Source organism: Mytilus galloprovincialis, chromosome 5 (genome assembly GCF_965363235.1).
Source record: "Mytilus galloprovincialis chromosome 5, xbMytGall1.hap1.1, whole genome shotgun sequence".
NCBI lineage: Eukaryota > Metazoa > Mollusca > Bivalvia > Mytilida > Mytilidae > Mytilus > Mytilus galloprovincialis.
In genome coordinates this window covers 31,163,830-31,181,392 of record NC_134842.1, presented here as the reverse complement: position 1 = coordinate 31,181,392, position 17,563 = coordinate 31,163,830, and the positions used below count along the sequence as shown (strand labels likewise).

General features: G+C 31.2%; 1 protein-coding gene across 3 annotated transcripts in view; it reads right to left on the bottom strand.

The window, feature by feature from the left end:
• Window positions 1-7,178: 7,178 nt before the first annotated feature.
• LOC143075599 (hemicentin-1-like) overlaps window positions 7,179-17,563 on the bottom strand; it is a 28,762-nt gene continuing 18,377 nt past the window's right edge. Inside the window, exons 12-18 of one of the 3 annotated variants that reach the window (XM_076251070.1) lie at window positions 16,375-16,653; window positions 14,394-14,549; window positions 11,349-11,394; window positions 10,657-10,712; window positions 8,763-8,796; window positions 8,371-8,447; window positions 7,179-7,596 (exon numbers count right to left, since the gene is read on the bottom strand). In XM_076251070.1, the coding sequence (XP_076107185.1) occupies window positions 7,550-7,596; window positions 8,371-8,447; window positions 8,763-8,796; window positions 10,657-10,712; window positions 11,349-11,394; window positions 14,394-14,549; window positions 16,375-16,653 (695 nt within the window). In that variant the 3' untranslated portion in view covers window positions 7,179-7,549. The remainder of the gene's footprint in view (window positions 7,597-8,370; window positions 8,448-8,762; window positions 8,797-10,656; window positions 10,713-11,348; window positions 11,395-14,393; window positions 14,550-16,374; window positions 16,654-17,563) is intronic. The other 2 variants (XM_076251071.1, XM_076251072.1) reach the window with 2 other exon arrangements.

Here is a 17,563-nt window from a genome sequence, read left to right as displayed (position 1 = left end):
ATAAATGACTAAACATAATATGTTGAATTTGAAAAGACTAGAAACAAAAAGCTAAATAGGTAATTACCAGATAAGTATATATGTACATGTTAAATTAAAATGCTGTTCTCTTTAAGAATGAAATTGTTATTGAATATACCATTAGTAAATGTTTTCAATCTATTGAGTTCCTACCTGTGCCAATGAATTAATATTGGCATGTAAAAAGTTAAACATTAATTTTTCGTATGTTTATTTCAATTATCAACTTAACTTTACAGTATCATAACTATACTTACTATTAACATACAACACCACTGTATTTGAAAATGTGGTGTCTAAACTGCGACAATACCAGACAGATCCATGAAAATTGTCTAATTCAAACGTGCCAGCTGGTATGACCAAAACGAGAATGTTCTCGTTACAAGTGTACCTATAATAGCCTTTAGGATCATAAACCATACTACAATCGCCATAACCCCTTACGGCAAATTCAGCTTTATTGTCTCTGTATATAATCACAAATTGCGTGAAAGTATAAAAGCAGGTAAAGTTAAAATCAATCCCAGTAGTAGCTTGGTCAGATGATGGTGTCAATACAAATGCTGCAAGTATAACAAGTAAATTTTCGTTCTGCAAGATAATAACTAAAGTACAATTGAACAGTTGGTCAATTTGTAAAGTGTTGAGTTTAAATGACAATTGAAATCAAAATAAATCTTTTGTTAAGAAGTCGATGAAACCATTTTTTTTTAAATCATGGACCTAAGAGTGCCTTTATTTTACATCAACATTTTCCTCCCCTAAGCTTAAGTATAAAGTACATACACCTGATGATCCATGTTAGATTTAATCAGTATAGATTTTAATAGTAGTTGTAATCAGAATCATAAACTGTAACACTTAATCTATTTGATTCTTTGCAGTTCTTTGGGATAAATTAAAATCGTCATAAGATTTTTTTCTATCAAAGCAATACACATTCGATCTATTTTATCTTATCATTAAGTTATACAGACCACAACAAGGGCACATGGAATCATGCAATTCATATTTACTACACATGATTGTTTAAATTGGTGACACTAGCAAAAACTGTTTGTTCAGTCGATTTATTTGTCTACACGATTTTATAACATCGATTTCGTTTATTACTATCGTAAAACCCATTTTTAATATGAGTGTTGATTTGTAAATACTTAGACTTAATCATAATTTATTTATTGTGCTCTTATGTTGTTACCTACAAAAACAAACAGTCTAATGCCGTTGTAAGGAAGATAGTAGTAACACAATACATTATATATATGAGTCATGAATATGGAATTCATTGTCTATTACCTAAATTAACAATCGTAAAGGATTATGAAATGCAGTCACTGAAAAAATCCTTTGATAAGTACGTTCTACAAAAGTCAACTCTTATTTATAACATATTAGTACAAATGAATATTTTAGAAAAATTAAAATCAATAATTACAGTTTAATTTTTCAAAAGTGCTTATATTTAATATAATATGTAATGGTTTATATATATTTTTTCCTGTTCATAAATATCGAACGGGTGAAATAAGTAATATATACAAAAAATATAATGATTACCTGATATATATTCATCGAAGGCGAATAAATATACAGCAAAACTCAATAAATAAGCATCCATTTTGTACATAGATCACCAAAGTTAAACTTCCTTTTTAATAATTTAAATCTTTAACATTTGCACAATAAAAGACACGAAAGTAGTACACCAACATGCTTACTTCAACGACTTTGCATAAATTAAACGACACATCTATGAGGCATGTTTGTATACAAATTTTTGTAACATGATAGGTACATTTAGATCGGATAAACGTCTTTTTGAAAGTACTATGAAGGAGCGAATCAATATGCTGACTTCCTTGTTCAACAAAGCATCGTGTATTGTTTATTTTGTACTTTGTACGTTTAAAAAGCTTGTGAACTTTTACGTCCTATTGTCAATAAAACATAAAGAATATATATATTATTTTTTTTATCCAACGCAGTCATAGGTTTGAACGTGGTTTTCAATTTATACTTGTTTATATTTTTTTCGTTTGGGCTTGTATCATATTTTTCCTCCGGTTTATATGATCTGTTCATCCTATTATGACTCTTTCAAATTCAAGAGTCCTAAATTGAGGTAAATTATGTGACCTTCCAAATACTGTTTCGATCCCTAACATCACTGAAGAGACATAAATTGTCGAAACCGGATCTGGTGTACAAATTTTAGCACCTCATGTTTGTGGTTTACCATCTTTGCCGCAAGTTTATTGTTTTCTTTTTGATATCCACTTTGTTACATCTTGTGATCTATTCATTTGGCAATCGATTGAAATCAATTGAAAGGATGTCTAAATATCGATTATCGTTTGTTTCAAACTTTACACAAGTTTTCCCCATTCCAAAAACAAAATTGAAAGAATTGGTAGTATTGTGTTTCAAGGAAAAGAATAGCTTGATTGACAATATATTTGTTACATTTGGAGAGCGTGGGTTTTTTTTAATAAACAATCGGCCTTACCATGGGAACAAACTGTGTCTCTCTTTCTGCCGTTTTGTTCGTTTATTCTTATGAAACTCATTTCATACTTCTATGTAAGAAAGAAAAAAATCAAGCAATATCCCTTTTCTTTCCGCTATATAAATGATGTGTTCTCACTAAATAATTCAAAATTTGCTGACATGGTTGAACTTATCTATCCCATCCCTAGGGATAAAGGCTATAACAAATACCGGTAAGTGTGCCTAATATCTTGACGTACGTGTCTTTTTCATTTTTAGCCATGGTGTTTATAGATATAGGAAGATGTGTTGTGAGTGCCAATGAGACAACTCTCCATCCAAATAACAATTTAAAAAAAGTAAACCATTATAGGTCAATGTACGGCCTTCCTTCAACACGGAGCCTTGGCTCACACCGAACAACAAGCTTTAAAGGGCCCCAAAATTACTAGTGTAAAACCATTCAAACGGGAAAACCAACGGTCTTATCTATATAAAAAACGAGAAACGAGAAACACGTATAAATTACATAAACAAACGACAACTACTGTACATCAGATTCCTGACTTAGGACAGGTTTGTCAGTTTTTTTCGATCTATGAGTTTGACTGTCCCTCTGGTATCTTTTGCGCCTCTTTTATAGTGGGGTGCTCGTTAATTATTCTACAGTTATCTATGTTGTGTCTTGTGTACTCGTGTTTTAATGTTTGTCTTTCTCTTATTTTAACCATGGCTTTGTCAGTGTATTTTTATCAATGAGTTTGAATGTGCCTTATGTTATTTTTCGCCCCTCTTTTTATTTTAAAAAAGTAAACAAAGGAGTCATTACATTGTACATGAAGCTTTATTGTCAAGTGATCACAGTGGCTGACAAATGCACTTACAATAGTGCCGAACAGCTAAAAGTTTATCATTTATTCATGAGAATGTATGTGAGAGTTCTTTATTGTAGAAACTATTACAAAATTATTTTTTTTATTTGATTTTTACCAGCCACATCAACGAAGTCGGCTAGGTAGGATCAATCTATCAACGTTGTATTAAACCTCGTTACATCGTAGATGACAAAGACCGTGTCAAGTTGATAAAGCTAGTCAAACATATTTGACGTCTCAAGGTCATGGTAGGCAAAATGGTTAAATTTAATAAATTGTTCTATGGCATGGTCATTTTTTGTTATATATAATTGTATATAGAATCAGATCTTCACTAAAATTGTAAGGTTGATTTTTCCATGCACCTGATGAAAAATCTGGATATATAAATATGTAAGATATAAATAGCGGATATAGAATTTCGTTATTTCAACCCAATTTTTAAGTTTTCAATTGTTTTATTTTAAAACTTTGACGTTGTGGACCTTGTTGCTGCTCACATGGAAGCTATTAAACAAAGAGTTCCATATGGTGAAGTTTGAATCAACCCTTCGATCTTCACTCACACCATTATGGACTATATGATCAACAGATGACGATGAATATCATAGAATATGTTTCCATCGTCGATACCAAAACTGTTTGTACTTAAATGAGCAACAGGAGTGTTGCCATATGTAGATCAGGTTATTACATTTTTCCGGAGAAACTTGGATAAATTCGGCGTGGAAAGGGATTGTGTTGCTCAGTTTTTGTGTTGTGTTTTATGTAAAATTGATTGTCATCTGGTCTTTTCTTTTGTTCAACTGAAGTTGCAAATTTATTTTCGACTTATAAGTTTAAATGTCCCTTTGATTGTGTTCCGATCTCTTTCACGTGTATATTTATCATTATGTACTATGTTTATTTAATTGTAGTTACATCTTATACCGGAATTTCCGGGGTTTTTTTCAGTTCAATTGTGACACTTGGAACTTTTGGTTTTATAACTTCCCAGTAACTGTCTTTCAGGAAATCAGAAATTTGAAGTTTTTGAATATCGTATTAACTTTGAGATATGTTTTCTGCACACTCTATATGCAGGATGTTGCTGCATGAGAATAAAAAATGCTGAATTTATCTTTTTGTTGAAAAGATGTGTACTCAAAATACCCTCTTTGTCAATTACTAGATGTAACTCAAGATTTTTGGGAAAACTTTACTGTATATTAAGTATTTTTTTGTTTCAAGCTCGATGGTATATAGATGAGTTTAAAATTCATCATCTGCATAGAAGAACGTGAAAGTTAACGGGTAATGCCAATTTTCATCATTATTCCTGTAATGAGGTTTCATATGCAGAAAGTTCAAATCAGTAAAAAATAGAAAAGTACAGGTGGTTCCAATAACGTAATAATTATATTGTCAATCAAGAGTTGATGCATCTTGACAATGTCAGTTTCTGATAATCTGTGTACGAATTTTACTGGATTGTCCCTCTTTTTTCATGAAAAAAGACAGAAAAATTTATATTTCAATTTGTCTTTTACTTTTGAATAGCGAATTATTATGTTTAGGATAGAACAAGTGAAAACTTTTATGCTATTAAAATGTTTCAGGTCAAAGGGTCATCATTCCATTTATTACTGCATATAAAAAAAAAAGTTCTCAGAATCTGAGACTACTATAACACAATGTACAATCTCTGTGCTGTGAACATTATGTTAATAAATGAGTAGTTTTCAAAATCTCAATTCTCTTTACGTCAAAGTTCAAATGACTAAATATTATAAATTATCAGTTATCTGTGATCCAATTGATTTAGTAAATAGACGTCATAACCAGTCATAGAAAAACATTAACCTGTGCAATGCCAAGATACAAGCTTTATTGGTTTTTTTTTTTTCCTCATAATTTACGTCTAATTTTACCTTCATACTTTTATAAATGCTACTTACGATAGCAACATAATAATACAACACCACATTATTCATCCAATCAGTATTGTTTTTAAATGTGATTAATCAAATCACCAAGAAATCATTAAGAGAATCTAGTGATATCATAAAAAAGAGAAAAAAATCAAGGTAGCAGACAAAAACTGAAAGAAATATATGGACTTCCACAAGGAGTGAGACTGGTGATAATAGTGTTTGGGAAGCTTGTTATATATTTTTTTCATCAACCAAGAGACTCTCGTTACAAATATCGCATTGGGAATAGTGATACCAAAGCTTTTTATATTTTTATGAATTTTAGTTCAAAGTTGAAAACTTGACTTCATCATTTATATACATGGGGGACTTCCGGTCAACTTTTTTCCCTTTTAAAGTAATGTATTTATATTTTTCCTTGTATCATATTATTTGTCATTAAATTGTCTTTAAGAATCAATTCACAGATTTTGAAAGGGTTACATGCTTTTTCGTGAATTTAAATTGTAATGTTCAAAAATGTGTTGCCAGAGTCAGGCTAAGAAAGACTTCCAGTCAACTTTTCAGTAACACAGCATATTCAAATATATATATTTTAAATTTTCTCTTATAGACTATTATATAAGCTTTAAAAATCAGTTTTATTTATTAATTTAGCTTTAGCGGTTCCAAAGATATTAGTTATAATACACCCAAATTTCACTTCCGCGTTTTAGATCTTCCCCCACATCTTCCTTTATCTATTATGATTTTTGCGTCACAAAAAGAGACTTCACAAGTAAATTTCTAAAAATAAAATATAAAATCGTGATTAAGTTTGTAATTCTGCCATATGCATAATAACAATATAACTACCTCCAGTCTATTTAAATTTAATACACATGCAATGCCAGAATGAAGTGTATGGATTTTACTTTTTACCTCCTGCGATAAAGATTTTCATAAAGAGCTTCCCAACATCTGAGACAAAAAGACGAACAACACCATACATGATGCATACGTTTTTTTTTCCAGCAGCAATCCTATTACCTGTATTATTGTCTACAACTAAAACCCCATAATGCGGTAAAATACTATATGAATAATATATTTGCTCTCATGAAATAAGTTCAGGCAAATGGATTAAATAGAGATAATAAACTTATCATAGGTATTCATTTGTAAGAGACTAAGTCGGAAGTTCTTTTGAAGTTAGACGTGTATCAGTCTTATGTTTGAATCTTTTTTAAACAAAAAGTGGATACAACATTACTCCTTATATTACTTTAAGTTCTGAAATTTTCGTATGCTAACATGATGAACTATGGTAACCTCTTGACTTCTCCCGTTGGGGAAGAAAAACCCTTGCGTGTTTAAATTGGACGCCCGATCGACCGTGGCTGATGTGTAAAGACATTCCTTTATACATTTATCAACCATCGTCGAAACTGTCTTAGGCGTCTGTATGTGGCAAGTTGCAGGTCAACTTTAATTGTTTCCTTATTTCCAGTGTCAGCCGAAATTTAAATCTTTGTCTGTCTAACTTTTATCTTCAATTATTAATTCTTTGATTATGTGGGTGTCAGTTGTTGTTCTGTGTTTCTAATTTTTCACCTTTAAATATTTGGAACACGTATCTGAGCCAGGGATTTCATTCAATCTAATTCAGTGTCAAATCCTTTTTCAGCGCTTTTTTTAACATCGATATGACAAGTTCATCCCCAAGTTCTTATTAGTATTTTATCAGCCTAATAAATTCCTGTTTACTAATTATGTGTATTATCAAGTAAATCCAGACGATTCCGAAAGTTTTTTTTTAATTTTTTTTAATTAAATAACAGAACAGAACGTTGTCGAATGATTTCAAGTAAAGCGTGGGTACATGGGACGTATAAAAATCTGATCAGACTTAAATTTGAATACGATTAAGTATTTTAATATTAAAATCTTAAGTTGAAACGTGAATAATAGAAATTTTGGCAAGCCCTGAAATGAAAAGACATGTACAAATTTATCTATTTATGTATGTATGTATAAGTAAATAAGTATCCATATGGCATATTCAGTTAATGTCGGTATCATAAAAAGTTACCGTAAAACTAACTTCATTTGATTTATTTATTTACAATCTTCCTCCTGTTTTCAGTATTCAGAATCCCATCTAATTCAATATTTTATCTTCTTTTCGGGTTTTTACCCTTTGTTAGTTATATAGAACTGCATGGAAGTACTACGAAGAAGTTGGTGAAAGAATATTACAGAACAGGGTTAAATGTTTACATATAATCCCTTTTCTTTGGTATGCCTTCGGGATTCTGAAAAATGAAACAATTGATGATTTCGATACTGTATAAAGTCTTGGGTCTTGACAATAAAACATAGATTTCCTATTTTTGATGTACAAATTATTGTATAACATAAAGAAATTGATATTTTTTAACAAACGCGTTTTATTGCAATTATAAAGAAAGTTATTCAATAAAAAAAATATATACTTGGAAAGTAACCATCTCAGTCATTCTTGTTTGAAGACGGCGTTAAATCTGATAGTTTGCCTGCTTGTTTATTATAATTACGATTAACATATTATTTTGGGTTTCAAATCGTATGGTCTCTAGTTTACCTAATGGATTGTAATAAAATTCATGTTCTGTGCACGAACAATATTGTAACAATTTTGGCGGTAGCGCTACCTCGGGTCTGTACCACAAACCAAGTAGCCTCTGCATTAGTATGACCAAATGAAATGGATTCTGCATCTTATGATTGGAATATCCTTTTCATAAATGCATGTTACTGTACTAACGCTGAGGTAGCAACTGTATAAGAAAGATGACTTGATACAGCTGCTGGCATAGCTCTTTTGTTTTTTTCACCTCCTACGTTTCGCACTTTTGAATTTTTTTCTGATTCACATTAAGAAATACATTTTTAAAAGTGTTTTGTCATTCATCTTATTCCCTCAGCATCTACTAGAATTTCCAGGGTCCATCTTCAATATTAAGGTTAAAATCAGGAAATATTACGCGGAAAAGAAATAATATTCTACATAATACTATGCAACACGAATTGATATTGCATTCTCTTACCATTTTCTGGTGATGTCAGATTTTGGTAAATGTTATCAGTTCTAATGCGTTTAACATCTCCAATTTCTTCATACGAGCTGTAAATACATTTAAATGAATTTCTAAATAAGTGCGTGCGTATTTAAAAACAAGATACAAAGTATACCAGAGCACATTTAAAACTCCTATGTCGATAACACTGATATAGCATTATTGTTTCCATCTTATACAATCCATTTCTGATAAACTAAAACCTACCACAGTTGATACACTGAAGGTGCAAGAGTCAAATTATAATCAATAACGAAGCAAAATTGATAAGTCTTGCATGTCGATTTGTATTTATATAATTATGTTTCAAACTAAATGTTGATAATCTTCAAATGTTCTAATATCATAATTATATAACATACCATTCGTCAGTTTTCTTTTTTAAATTGTTTGCCTCTGAAACATTCAAATTTTATAAAAATGTATGTTTTGATCATTTTCACTACATAGAGTTTAATATGTGTATAATTTTGGAAAACATATTTTTTTGTTTTAAAAAATGACATATTTTGTAAGCCAACAATTCAACATTTATAAGCCTCGATACTACTACTACACTAAACAACTCATTTAATTTTCTAGTTAACAGACACAGGTACAGGCTGAATATTATTTGACAAAGTAATCATTCGTCCTGTTGGTGATGTTATATTGGTGTTAAGGTGTTAACATGTTGAATTCTAATTTTAGAATCTGATCGAAACTCAATTTCATAACATGCAAATATTATTCATCAGCGCATACGTCATAAGCATTTTAACATACGATTCCACATGTTGCCTTTTATCTAACTCAGAAAACATTCCGGAGCATCTGAGATAACCCCCGGGTTTTTTTTTTCTGGTGTAGTTCGCATTGCGCAGTCTTTGTTTTTCTTTGTTATGTATTATGTGCTGTTGTTTGTCAATAATAAATTTTTAATAAAACAAATTTCGAAAGAAGGCCGCCAAAGTCTGAAAGATGATATGGAATGAAGCCTTCTAGGAACGGTTTCCTTTTCTTCTACGCATTTATTAACTTAGAGAAAAAAGCATCATCATATTACCTTTTCTATCTTAATGATTTTGAAAAAGCATAACTGTCTTCGAAATGTTAAATTTGATCGTAATTTTTTTATAAGCTATTTAAACCAGCCGTTTTTACTCATTTTAGAATATAAAAAAAAACATTACAAGTAGTAGTGTAGTCATATAACTAATTTAGGAGAGAGACACATTTGATTGTTTTAACTCTTCTATTTTAAAGGGGCACTAGCTACGAGATATATAAAAAACTAAAGTAAGATTTTTTTTGTTCAATCATTAATGAAAGTGAAATAGTGAAATAATAATTCACTTTTAGCAGCCAAAATGGTTCAATTTTGTCAAATTAAGCGAAGAAACATTGATAATTACTCATTCACTTGCAAGTGAAGAAGTCGAGCTCATTAAATCCGTATTCATGTGAACTTCACTGTAACCCCTTGCTAGAGATTGACAACGCATGCCTTGTACGTGTACTGGTTATTTAAAGAAAAAGAATGTCAACAATGAAAGTGAAACTACGGTAAATCATTTGATTACTGATTCGATCCATATAAAATCACTCTTATACGGTTAAAAACAATGAGAAACATATATTTTTAATCTATAAAATAAACTCAAACAGACCTAAAAAAAAATCCAATAGCACGTGTTGGTTTAATCTATTCATATCTTTATTCATGTTTACATCGCTTATATAGTCATCTGAGGTCAAATCGATAGTTAATTAGATGGCGTTTGGACTAAAATACACACGAAACGAACCTACATATTATCTACTCCATGCTCTGTAAACTGTTTATTTTAGACTTTTGGTAGTTTGGATAAATGTTTTACATTATCATAAATCAAATATGAGAATTTGAGTCAAATCGGTGACCACGAATTTGACAGCTAGTGTCCCTTTAAGTGCTTTTACAAACTTTCGAATATCACTTTGAACGCTGTACCTTAATTGTATCGTATTTTGATTTTACAACTAGTGTTTTTAACGGTTATAGTTCTTACTTAAACAGTTGGCATGGTGACAATGTCAAGGTTATTTTGTACTTTCCCTTCAAACTGTTTGATACGGGCACCTTTGATGAAACGTATGAAAATGAAACGCACTTACGTAATAAGCTTGGTATCTTTAATGAGTATTGAACCAATAGAATAAAATGGGTATATTATATCAATAGAAATATAATTAAACGAATATAAATTTGCTAGTCTATACCAATAGACCACTCACCTCCTGCGACATTTCCCAAATCATTATATACATGCATTTCTCTGTTCGATAATCTTCTGAATAAAATCAAAGTATTTAATTATAATTCAATATTGAATTGACTGAATTACAATTACAAGTTTAAAATTACAAGGTTTGGGTTGGTTTTTTTCTGTATTTGCATGTCCAATGACCCTGCAAAGCATGGGTTGCTGTAAATGAATTTTACGTTTTCGCACATTTGCCATTTATTTGTTTATTCAACGGTGTTACATTGTATTCATGGTGAAGCCTTTTATACCTCTACATGTGGTACTGGTTTTGCTGAAGGCCATGCGGAGACCTATAGTTGCTAACATCGACGTCATTTGATTTCAAAGGGTAACTTGCTGCATTCGTAATCATACCCATTACATAATTTAATATTAGCACAAAAACATCATCAGAAATAGATACAAATCAATGTACTACAATGTACATGTACTTGTAATGCCTAAATAAGCAGCCGTTGAATGACCTTATATTTAATTGTTTGGTGTATGTGTTATTCAAGAGTTTTTTATATTGTAAAGGGTCTTTTTAACTGTAAAGTCATATGAACTAATGCACGTGTTAATAACATGTGATAAAACAATTGAAGTTGTTTTCTAAAATAATGCGTTTAGAAAATTGTCAAAAAAGGCATGCATTAAATTATAGAATTATACATTTACCCCTGTCCATTTGGTGTTGATTCATAAACTCTTTCGTTACTGTTTTCTGTGATAGAAATTGATTGATGTATATTATGGAATACAGTAGAGTAAAATTAAGTTATAGCTTTCAGCACATATCATTTACCAGTGAACTTTATAAAAATTAAACATTTAGTCGAGAGTAAATCATTTCGTGAAATTTGAAATTTAAAATAATTTGTCTTGAACTGCTTCAAACAATTTAAAGTTATCTCATTTCAAACTAGTCTTTAGATTCTTTATATAAATGTAAATCATAATATAATATACAAGGCATATAATTTTGTTCACAAGACAAGACAGACGCAAGTTTCATTTACAGAAGACTCATAATTGGCCTTCAAATTGAAACCGTTGTAAATATCACACAAAGTACAAACTAACCCACGATTGATATGCTGATTTCACCTTAGATAAAGCCCCGAACAACATGGTTAGTATGTGTAAATCACATTACACGAACTGCTTGATAAAAGAATGAGGTATTGATAATTCAGTCGGAAAATTAAAAAAAATCCTAACATGTGCTGAATAATCATAGGTCTGTTCTATCCTCCCTCGCTGTATTGGATAACTGAATTAGTTTTATTACAAACAACGTCATATTGATGTGTTATCTAATTTTCACTCAAAATCTCGTTCTCGTTAATGATGAATATAAGTGTTATCAACAGTCTAGCATGGGCTTTAAAATTATTGTGAAACTTCCTTCTCGAGGTTCGGTATAAATGAGATTGAGATACTGTAAACCAACTTATTTTCGTGGTCGATTTATTTTCGCGACTTTCGCGAGTAGAAAAATAACGCGAATATAAATCGTCGCGAAAATGTAAAACTTGGATCTTTCCTTATTAAACTACATCATAAAAATTTAAAAATCGCGAAATTAAATAGCCGCGAAGTGGACTTGAAAGGATAAAACGCGAAATAAAGTATCAGCGAAAATAAGTTGGTTTACAGTATTATGCCAAATTAGAGTTTTGAACCACAGTGTTTTGAACCCAATTGCATGGTCCACTGAATATAGAAAATGTTAGTGCATGTTTGAGGTTCAAGTTTTTGGTTAAAGTTTTTGGTCAATGTAGTTTTTGATGAAGTTGAAGTCAAATCAACTTGAAACTTAATATACATATTCTATATGATATTATCTGTCTAATTTGAATTCAAAATTAGAGTTTTTACCCAAATTTCACTGTCCACTAAGCATAGAAAATGATAGTGCGAGTGGGACATCTGTGTACTATGGACACATTCTTATTTTAAATTATCGTTAGTTACTTGTATTATGATTTTGAAATGCCATAGTAAAACCAACAATCAACTTTTATATAAACTGATTGTGTAAACATGATGGGCAACATGTTTTATACCATAAACACTTTAACACAGTGAGACACACCAATCTTAGCTGTATTTGAAAAAAAAACTCGTCAATTGAAAACACACTGACACTGACATGGCAAGAACGAGAAACGGCACAAGGACAAACAATAGAGCACAAAACACAACATAGCAAACTAAAGACTAAGCAATAAGAATTCCACCACAAACCAGGGATGTAACAACAATTGAAACATATATCTGTCATCATTTGTGAAACAGAAACTAGTATTCAATTACGGTCAACCAATTCATGATGTCGCCCGTGGGGATGATTTCATCTTTACTACAAGAAACTCCTGATTTTATACAAATGTGATCCACGGAAAAATTGATTGTTTCTTGAAAAAATTGTCTTCCAAACGTAATTAATACGTTGTCAATCAGAAATCAAGCATTTTGAAAATGTTACTTTACTAGATTTTTTGTATAAATCAGAGTATTTTTTACAGTGACCGATTTATGCCTCTTTAGACAAAATACTTATCTACGTTGGCTGTTCTTTTTATGAAACAAAGCAGAAATAATTCTTTTGATCTATCTTTAAGTATAGAAATGGTGATACTTATATGTAGAGCGTAGAAAAGTTAAATGTTTCATACTTTTGCATAATGAAAGAGAGTTATTTTGTATCTGTTTTAAACGTTTAATGGAATTCTAATTACTAGTAATTAGAAAGATCATATCATATGGAACATGTGTACTAAGTTCCAAGTTGATTGAAGTTCAACTTTATCAAAAACTACCTTGACTAAAAACTTTAACCAAACACTATAACCTGAAACTTGCACTATCATTTTCCATGTTCTGTGGACCATGCAATTGAGGTCAAAACTCTAATTTGGCATTGAACTAGAATGCTCATAACATATCGTACATGTGTACTAAGTTTCAAGTTGATAGGACTTCAACTTCATCAAAAACTACCTTGACCAAACACTTTAACCAAACGCTATAACCTGAAACTTGCACTATCTGTTTCTATAGTCAGTGGACCATGCAATTGGGTTCAAAACTCTAATTTGACATTAAAATCATATGGAACATGTGTACTAAGTTTCAAGTTGATTGGACTTCAACTTCATCAAAAACTACCTTGACCAAAAGCTTTAACCAAATACCTTAGCCTGAAACTTGCACTATCATTTTCTATGTTCCGTGGACCATGCAATTGGGGTCAACACTCTACTGCGTCATGAAAATTAGAAAAAAATCATATCATATGGCACATGTGTCCTAAGTTTCAAGTTGATTTGATTTCAACTTCATCAAAAACTACCCTGACCAAAAAATTTAACCTGAAGCGGAACAGACGGACGAACGGACAAACAGACGGACGGACGCACAGACCATGAAACATAATGCCCTTCTACTATCGTATGTGGGGCATCAACATGCATCATGATATCTGAATGGTTGCATATTGTTCAATACATTCTGTTAACATTTTATATGATATCTTATGACTACCACTATTGACCAATCATTTCATGGGTTTTCCATAGTTATTAAACATTTCCCTCGATAAGTATTACTGATAAGATGCAAGAAATAAACGATATGCAATGTGTTATTATATAGGTTATTCTTATTTAATTAAAAACATTTTTTTTACAAATGTGTTGCTTCAAGGCATACATTTACCGTTTCTTCTGTTTATTTGACGCTTTCTTGATATGAAAATCATAACTCCGATAACTAATATAGAGATGAAAATAACCCCTGCTCCGACTCCAGCACCAATTATGATAGAATTATCAGATGTAACAGATGTATCTTGCGCAATGGGCCCAGTTGACACTACAATACAAAAGATGTAATCATACCGCATCTATTTTTATACAAAATGCATACAATTTTGAAAAGAGCTTTTCGTTTAGGTTGAAAACTACTGGTTTGAACAGTTTCTATTATTTAAACATGATATCATGTTTTTAGTAATTTAACTTGATGGTGTTTATAGTAATTTGCTCGTGCATCAATAAATGGGGGGACACAACAAACAACTTTAAATAGTGTGTGCGTCCAATGCACTGTTGTTATATACTTTCATCCGGAAAGGTCAAAGCTTTACATTTTAATGCTATGGATGCATAAGTATGTAGAAACTCAAGGAGCTTTATGACCAAGAGGAATATTGAAGAATGGTACGTATTCATCTATGGTTACTGTGAAGGATTTCTCGATGTATCTACGAAGAATTTTAGAATATAACGCAACAGGTTCCAAACCACTTTCTACAATGAATTTAGAGATAAATATTTGAACAAATTTTTATTTTGTATTCTTTAAGAGTTTGTTAGAGATAAGCAGGGTGGAGAAAACAATTACAGGACTATTTCAATGCGTATAACGATAGAATGTGACAAAATAAACTGATGACTTTGTATACTAAGTATTTACAAATATCTTATACTTTTATGATTACACTTACAAAACGCAAAATATACAGAAATTGCGAAACTTAAGCATTGTATTAAAAGAATTTGAGTAAAAACAATAACATTAACGGTACCAATTGTCCTGCACCAAATGCGCATTTCGACAATACATGTCTTTTTAGTGGTGCTCGTGGCCACAATATTTGAAATTTAAAGCTTTTATAAAAGATGAATAGCTATAATCCAAAAGGTGCAAAAAGTATAGCCAAATCCGTGAAAGGAATCAGAGCTTTGCATGAGGGAGATACATTCCTTAATTTATAATAATTTCTAACATTTTGTAACAGCAAGTTTTAACAAAAACAAAAAATCCGTATTTTCATGCCAGTACCGAAGTACTATCTACTGGGCTGGTGATACCCTCGGGGACTAACAGTCCACCAGCAGAGGCATTCACCCAGTGGTAGTAATAACATTAACGGTACCATTTTTCCTGCACCAGATGCGCATTTCGACAATACTTGTCTCTTCAGCGATGCTCGTGGCCAAAATATTTGAGTAAAAATATGTTATCATTTAACAGTAATGTAGTAAATTGGGTTTCTTTTCAGGATAGTTTATGTGTGCGCGATTACTTGATATCCTAAATAAAAGTCCGTTATGACTATCAATTTTAATTCTAAACTGTATCATATGAATGCTTCTTTACAGGAACAGATTCATATCAAATTCAAGCATTACGACATATCGATGTGACTACCATTCAAATCCTACAGTACATGAACAGTAACACTTATTGTGTCAGTCTTTTTTAATACTGCTAATGTCTTGCAATGAATATAGGAAATGTCAAATGTTTGATTTGATATAAATCTGGTCTCTTTTTTTTTAATTTTCTGCTAGTATATATAATTAATCGAATGAACTTAAAGTAAACTCATCATAGATACCAGGACTAAAATTGTGTACGGTAAATGCGCGTTTCGACTACAAAAAACTCATCAGGGACGCTCGAATCAAAGAAGTTAAATAGGCCAAATAAAGAACAAGAAGAGAATAGAGGACCCAGAATTCCAAAAGGATTTGACAAATACAGCTCACGTAATCTTAGTTGTGTTTGATCTTACACTTCTGCGATTCTTTCAGCTTTTATTTTCATCGTGATATGTTTATTCTTACTTGATTTATATGATATGAATATCGGCGATCTATTGCTGCCTCTAATTTATCATAATTCAACTTACCTGTAACATTAATATTGTAAACCTTTTGCGAAGTCAGATTTGTTTCAGGCATTCCTGATGGTGTTAAAGTATTCATTACATAGACAATGTAACTACCACTGTCGATTTGTTTTATGTTCTTAATAATCAGAGGAACGTCGTAATAAATGAAGCTAGTGTGATTCTCACGAGTCCACCATATATATGTAGGAGATGGGTTAGCATCAATTGTTGGCGAAAGTGTAAGTGTGCCTCCTTCTTCAGTATCATAATCAGGAGAACCAGAAAGAATAGGCTTATCTGAAATAGTCAAAACGGTTTGCCAAGTATTTCGACTATGAACGCTATTTTTTTTATTTTTTTTGCCGTGTTGCACCTGTTAGTGACGTGTTTTTTTTCTGAAATGTTACTCGCAGATTATATGCTGGTAGAATAGATAATATAGCTTGTTTTGTTTGTGCTTGTTGTTTTTGTCTTTTGAATTGTAAGGTTTTTGTTGAAGACTGTAAAATAATACTCATTCATCTTAACTTATCCCCCATAATTTTTTGAATGTTAATTTGCTTCAATTGATGGATATAGAAAGGTATTTTTTCCGTTATGTCACAATCGTTGAAGTCTAAATTATTAATAATAAGGGACTTTCCGTTTTGAACTGTTCTTGAAGTTCGCTATTTTTGTTATTTTACTTTTTAATGATGATTTTTTACAGAACGACGTTTAAACTGTGTATTCTGATAAAAATGTTCTTTCTGATCTCATTATTTTCAATGCAATGATATATAAATTGGACAGCATCAATTGTATTCCGCGTTAGCACAGGAAAGTGATTATGAGTTTATGATATCCTTGGGGAAGAAATATCTACCCCTTGTAGTTAAAAACTAGGCTTATGCATAAGTCAAGACGAACATCTCGTTTAGATAAGCGGCACTCGAACAAAACGGCTAGTTATTCTATGACCAAAGGGTTTAACTGAAAGCTTGAACCTTCTATGTCCGAAGAATGCAAAGGTAAATTTTGGTTAAAGCAAATTCCACAACAATCGCATGAACAATTCACGATAAAATATCACATGAAATTCACCTTAATCGAGCTTATACGTGGAATTTCCGTAGTTTTCACATGAATTTCACATGAAAACAGATTACCATGAATTGTTAACGAGAAACCATTATGAACCCCATCAACAAACGACAACTACTGAACA